This window comes from Antrostomus carolinensis, unplaced genomic scaffold (genome assembly GCF_000700745.2).
Source record: "Antrostomus carolinensis isolate BGI_N321 unplaced genomic scaffold, ASM70074v2 scaffold37628, whole genome shotgun sequence".
Classification (NCBI taxonomy): domain Eukaryota; kingdom Metazoa; phylum Chordata; class Aves; order Caprimulgiformes; family Caprimulgidae; genus Antrostomus; species Antrostomus carolinensis.
In genome coordinates this window covers 6667-13324 of record NW_010332971.1, presented here as the reverse complement: position 1 = coordinate 13324, position 6658 = coordinate 6667, and the positions used below count along the sequence as shown (strand labels likewise).

Sequence of the window (6658 nt, the reverse complement as noted above, 5' to 3'; positions counted from 1 at the left end):
CCTGCCACTGCCACCCCGCAGGTGTGTGGGGCTGTGCTGAGATGGGCTCCAGCTGCAAACCCCTGCCCTAGCTGGGGCTGGCTGGGAGGGAGGGTTTGGGTCAGTTCTCCCTTGTCAGGGGACTCTTTATCTCCCTGCCCCATGTCTCTCTCTGGTTGGGGTTGAGCCTCAAGGCTGGCCGGGGTCCCCGCAGGCTCCCTGCCGCCCCAGTGTGACAGCTCGGGGACCTGCATCTGTAAAGCCAACGTGACGGGCTGGAAGTGCGAGCGCTGCAAGGACGGCTACCACAGCCTCAGCGAAGGTGGCTGCAGGTGAGGAGGAGCCCAGCCCCAGGAAGGAGCAGTGGGATGGGACTGGAGCTCATCTCACACCTTCATCTCACCCCATGCAGACCCTGCACATGTGACCCTGCAGGCAGCGTGGGCACCTGTGACCCCAACATGGGGCATTGCACCTGCAAGGAGAGGGTGGAGGGGCACTTGTGCAACAGGTAAGCACTGTGGGATGGGGATGAGACCACAGCCCCCTTGGGATCAATGCCAGAGCTCAGTGGTCGATTCAGGGCAGGCATCTCTGCTCCTGTGGGGCATTGGTGCTTCCCCAGCCCCTACACGCAAACCCCTCACAGGGACTTTGCAATGGGAATTCCGTGGGGTCGCTCCCTGCAGAGGCCCTGGCTGGCTGGCAAGTCTGTAGGGCTACACCCCTCTGGACCACTGGGACTGGGATCACCTGGAGCTGCCACCAGTGAACCCTTGGGATGCTGCTGTGGTCCTCCATGGCTCTGCCTGCCCCATGCCACCTGCTCCTGTTTTCTGCCCATGCCCAGGTGCCAGCCAGGTTCATTTAACCTGCAGCCCCACTTTTTCCCAGCTGCTTCTGCTACGGCCACTCCACCGCCTGCACAGAGGCAGATGGCTACGAGGTGACCCATGTTCACTCTGACTTCAGCCAAGGTACTGAACCCCCAGCCCTGGGCAAAACGGAGGGCACAGTTGAGCCAATTCCAGCCAAAAAACTCCGGCAATTTGGGAAAGCTGGGGCTGAGCATCCCCCTCTGGGGCTGAGTGTCCTGCTCTGGGGCTGAGCATCCCCTTTTGGGGCTGAGTGGTAGTGATGGGTGAGGGGGATTTCTCTGGCTTGCCCCTATTTTGCTGTTAAACCTCTGCTGCTGCCCCCCAGCTCTGTGGGGAGGGCTCTCCCTGGCTGTGCATGGCTCAGGGAGGGCTGCAGGTCTGGGCATGGCCTTCCCACCACACCAGTGGCTGGATGCGTGACAGGACTGGATGCATGGCAGGGCTGGATTTGTGCGGGATGTTCAGGGAAACCCTGCCATCTGCTGCATAGCTTGTCGTGTGCAGCCCCAGATGTGGGCACACTGTGGCCCCCAGTGCAGCCCCTGCTTGCCAGGACCCCCACGGGCACCCACTGCAGGCAGCCCGGCTCCCTGCCTCGCTCGTACCCAGACACGAGGCACAGGCCAGCGAGCAGACGGAAGCGAACGCGCCAGGCGTGGGTTTATCCTGATTGCCTTGAAACCACGCTGCCAATTGCTGCGCTGCTGTAATGTGTTCTGTGGCCTTGAAACACAGCCAGGCTTTAAACAGTCTTTTTTCCACCCTTCATGCAGCCAGTTTGGGGCTGTTCCTTTAGGGACAGGGTTGGCAGAGCCCTGGCCTGGGTTGCAAGAGGCTCAGCACAGCTGGGCAGCGTAGGTGAGGGTGCAGACACCCACCCTCCTACAGCCCCACTCCCCAAAGTGCTCCCCAACCCGCAGTTCAGCTGGATCTGCTGGAATTATCCTGTGCTGGGTGAAAGGGTCCAAATTCAGGATGATTTGATAACCGAGCACAGCCCACTCAAGAGACTGGGAGGGATTTCCAAGTGTTCGTCCTGTGAGCGTTTGGGGCTGGAAGAAATAACTAACCCTGGGGAGTTTGGGGGGAGTTTTACTGATTTCCAAAGGAAACCAACTTAATGCAATTACACCTCATCTCCCCCTGAGCTTCCTGCACTCTCCAGCCCACAGTAACCTTGGAACTGCAGCCCAGGCAGGGAGGCAAAAGTTCAAAGATAATAATTTCCTCCAAATCTAAGAAAATAAACAGATGGGGGGTTGGCTAGGACCACTCTCCAGCACATGAGAGAGCAGAGCCCGAGCGGAGCAGGGTGTTACAAAGTGCTGGCCCCTTACAAGACGCTGGAGAGTCTTGGGAGGAGGGACAGAGCCCCCAGAAGCAGCACCTCGCTGGTGCTGGGCTGTTGGGGACTCGCTGCTCCCTTCATCCATGCACCGCGGCTGTGTGCCATCACGCAGGGCTGGAGGACTGGGCTGCCACAGCTCCAGGCACTGGGAACCTGCCCCTGCACTGGGCTGATGGAGAGATCGTCACTGAGTGGGATGGAGAAGAGCCAGTGGATTTTCTTGCACCAGGTATTGCATGTGCTGGGTCCCTGGGGTTCTGCTATGCCGTGGGGACCTCCTGGTGTGCTCATGGGACATCCCTCCTCTGAGCTGGTGCATGAGGCACTGTGCTCCATCCCAGAGCTGAGCGCATTTTGATAACATGAGGCAGTGGGGGGATCAGGGTGGTGGGCTGGGACCCTGGGAGGGCAGGTTGGAGGTGGCCCTGCTCTGGGGGGGTGACCCTGGCTCCTGGTGATGCTGGTGGGAACAGGACCATGCAGGGGTACATCCATGTCCTACAGACTTTGCTCCTCTTTCCCCTCACAGAGAAGTTTCTGCAGAATCAGCGTCTCAGTTATGGGCAGCTCCTGTCCCTGCTGCTGGGAGTGGAGGTGAATGGGACAGGGATGGAGACTGAGGTGCCCCTGCCCCAGGTCCAGCTGGTGCTGGAGGGCGAGGGGATGGCGATCACCATGTCCAGCAGTGAGAGCCAGCCCCAGCATGGAAAGCAGGCTGTCACCTTCAGGTACCTGTCATGGCACTTTGAGGAGCCTTGGCTGGATTTGGGACACAGAGTGTCTGATCTTTCCTTGGCTGCCCTGTGTTGTGGGGTTCAGTCCCATTCCCTGCCCTCCTTGGGGATTTAACTGTGCCCCCATCACTGCTTCTGGGTCCCGATCAGAGAGCCAAGCTGTCCTGTGGTGTGTGGCTGTCATTCCTTCCCTGTCCTTCCTCCCACGCTCTTTCTTCAACAGGCTGCATGAGGCAGAGGATGTAGAGCCTTTGCTGTCAGCCTTCAGCTTCCAGCGCCTGCTCTCCAACCTGAGTGCCCTCCGCCTCCGTGTGAGCCATGGCTCTGTGCAAGGTGGGTGGCTCCATGCAATGTCCCCATGGGGACCAAGCTGGGATGGGGACATCAGAGCAGCATCAGGCTCTCAGGGATGAAAGGCCTTGCAGGGGGTGTGCTGGGGCAGGGACTGGCTCCTCTCTGTGAACACCCCTGGACTCTCCAAGTGGTGTTTTGGGGTCTCCTACACCTGTCTGGAGCATTTCCAGGCAGGATGGAGAGCAGGGCCAGGGAACATGCCATCCCACGCCCATGCTGCTCTCCTCTCTCACAGGCAGGCTGTCCCTGAGCAAGGTCCAGCTCACGTCTGCTCGCCCTGGGCTCGGGGCACGGGCAGGCTGGGTGGAGAAGTGCACATGTCCCCTGGGCTATGCTGGGCAGTTCTGCCAGTCCTGTGCTCCTGGCTTCAAGCGGGAGATCCCCTTCGGTGGCCCCTTCGTCAGCTGCGTCCCCTGCACCTGCAACCAGCACGGGGACTGCCACCCCCTCACAGGTACGCACCCCCCGGCCCCTCTGTTTGCCCCAATGCTGCGTGCATGGGTGACAGAGTCATGTCTTTGGTTGTTTCTGAGCAATGCTGGAAACCATCCATGAGGTTGAGGTACCCAAAACTTGCCAGTTGAATTGCAGTTGTTCTAGGGACTGGGTTCATAACCACAGAGACAGATAACTGGATATCAGGAAAAACTTCTTCACCAAAAGGGCAGTCAAGCATTGGAACAGGCTGCCCAGGGAGGTGGTGGGGTCACCTTCCCTGCTGGGATTTAAAAGACTGGTACATGAGGTGCTTAGGGACATGGTTTAGATGTGGAATTGGCAGTGTTTGGTTTATGGTTGGACTCGGTGATCTTAAAGGTCTTTTCCAACCACTACGATTCTGTGATAATTAGTGAACTGCAATAAAGATGGTGATTTATAATAAGAGGGGCATCTTTCATGGTACTTTATGATCTCAAAGGAGGAGAAAGGAAAGGTGCTGGTCCTCAGTGGGGCAGGGGAGGCAGGAGTTAGGGCAGGACAGAGGCACAGGGTTTTGCCAGGACGGGTCTCACAGGCAGCTGTCCCAGCCCGGGTGCTGCCAGCCTGAACGCTTCCCTTCGTTTATTTTTCCACTCCTTCCTGCCACCCACTTTTCCTTTCTTTTCCATCATGCGTCTTCACCTGGATGTGGGGAAATGGAAAAATACCCATTTCCTCCTGTGCAACCCGCCTGGTATGACCTGACCCCACAAATCATGGGGAAAATCCTCCCCCTGGCTCCTTCTCTCTCTCCAGTCAAGCAGAGCATCTGCCTGGAGGTGGGGGGATCCTTGAGCATCCTTCCTCCTCCTCTCGGTTGACTTCAGAAGGCCATGACTCACCGGCTCGGCTCGCAAGGAGACGCTCGCTCCCCGCTGCGTGCCGGCCGGCTGCTTATGTTTTCCATGACAGGCTGGAAATGACATGCCTGGCCGCTGGGAAATGTGTTGTCGATTATCGCAGGCGCCGACAGGCTCCGTGCGCATTGACGGTGCTGCCTGCATGTGCCAGTGCCACCTTGTCCCCATGCCATGGGGGAGCACGGGGCTGGCGCTGGAGCCCCAACGTCCTCTCCAAAACCTTCTCCCTTGAGCAAGGACAGAGCAGGGAGGGAAAATGTTCTGAGTCCTGGCTGGGGACGTGCAATCCCAGCATGATCCCTTGGCTGGAGTTGTGCATCCCTCTCGGCACCCACAGTGTGCCCTCCTCTGCACTTGGCTCTCCATCCCTCCCGTGTCCCCACTGTTACTCAGGGCTGGGTTTTTGCAGACCCTCAGCTCCCTTTTCCTTCTCGCAGGGCACTGCCAGTGCTTGCACAATACAGAAGGTCCCTCCTGCGAGCGCTGCAGCTCTGGGTTTTACGGCAACCCCTTTGTAGGGCACTCTGATGACTGCAAGCCATGCCCGTGCCCCGGCCACTCACCCTGCACGGAGGTGCCCGGCAGTGGGGAGGTGGTCTGCACCCACTGCCCCCCAGGACAGAGAGGTGAGGCTGGGGGTACCTAGGGTGTGGGCAGGCGAGGGGGCTGTGGACAGTGCCAGCACAGCCGACCCTCCCCATCTTTTTGCCTTCCCCAGGAAAACGCTGCGAGCTCTGTGATGATGGGTTTTTCGGGGACCCACTGGGGCAGAGGGGCCCCGTGCGTCCCTGTATCCCCTGCCAGTGTCACGGGAATGTGGACCTCAACGCCGTGGGCAACTGTGACCCTGTGTCCGGCCAGTGCCTGCGCTGCCTGTACAACACGACGGGCAAGCACTGCGAGAGGTGTCAGCCGGGCTTCTACGGGGACGCGCTGGCTCCCAACCCTGCCGGGAAATGTGCACGTACGTACGGTCCCCTGCATCCCACTGCAGCCAGAATCCTCCCAGCAGTGGGGGCAGAGTGTGGAAAGGGGATGCCCAGCAGGTTTAGGGGCTGATCGATGGTCCAAGTTGGCCCCAAATGCTCAGGAATGGCCTTTGCCCCCTCTCTCTGCTTCTGTCCTTCCCTGGAGATATCCTGCTCTGCAGGGGTTTAGCCTCTTGTAGCTCCATTTGATGGGGGGGCCATGGCCCTCCACATTGTGGGGGGCTCAGCCCCGGTGCCCCATTCCCACTGTCCCATCTGCCAGCCCCATACCGGGATGTAAGTGGTATTTTGTCTCCCATAGCATGTGATTGCAACCCCGACGGCTCAGCCCCGGGGCTGGAGGGCTGCGATCCCAGCACGGGCCAGTGCCACTGTCTCCCGCACGTGACAGGCAGAGCCTGTGGCCTCTGCCAGCCCAGCTACTACGGCCTGCAGCCCACGGTGGGGTGCAAGAGGTATGTGGGGCACAGTGTGGGGCTGCAAGGGGACAGCCATGGCTCTGCGTCCCCAGCTCTGGTCTCTGCTCTTTGCACCCATTGCTCGCTCATCACCCTCCACCTCTCGGTGCCAGCTGTGAGTGCCACTCGATGGGGTCACGGGACAGCGGGTGCCACATGCTGACAGGGCAGTGCTCCTGCCAGCCAGGCGTCACGGGGAAGCAATGCGACCGATGCCAACACGGCTTCTTCGGCTTCTCTGCTCGGGGCTGCCGAGGTAACAAGGACAGGGATGGCACATTGGTCCCAAAACCAGGTCTGGCAGCTGCAGTATGATATTTTCCTGTCACCGTTGCAGCTTGCAACTGCTCCCCGCTGGGCTCCATCACCCAGCAGTGCCACGAGAACAGCACCTGCCTCTGCCACCCCGGCTTTGTGGGCTACAATTGCCCTGCCGAGCTCCCGCTGCCAGCAGTGTCCCACCTGCTACGGGCTGGTGAAGGACAAGGTACAGCCTGTGCCCCGACAAGGTGGGTGCAGCACCCCGACCCCCGCGCTGCCTCACTGTCTGTGTCCCCTCGTGTCTCACCCGCAGGCTG

At 59.9% G+C, this 6658-nt stretch overlaps 1 protein-coding gene across 1 annotated transcript in view; it reads left to right on the top strand.

Moving 5' to 3' along the window:
• Positions 1-193: 193 nt before the first annotated feature.
• The window catches only part of LOC104529412 (laminin subunit gamma-3-like), a gene marked incomplete at its 5' end in the record, with an annotated part of 10852 nt that continues 4387 nt past the window's right edge, over positions 194-6658 (top strand). The window contains 12 exon segments of the mRNA XM_029086420.1: positions 194-311; positions 392-490; positions 830-861; positions 864-956; positions 2735-2933; positions 3163-3272; positions 3529-3747; positions 5071-5259; positions 5352-5597; positions 5924-6077; positions 6194-6336; positions 6418-6589. Of these exon segments, the coding sequence (XP_028942253.1) occupies positions 194-311; positions 392-490; positions 830-861; positions 864-956; positions 2735-2933; positions 3163-3272; positions 3529-3747; positions 5071-5259; positions 5352-5597; positions 5924-6077; positions 6194-6336; positions 6418-6589 (1774 nt within the window).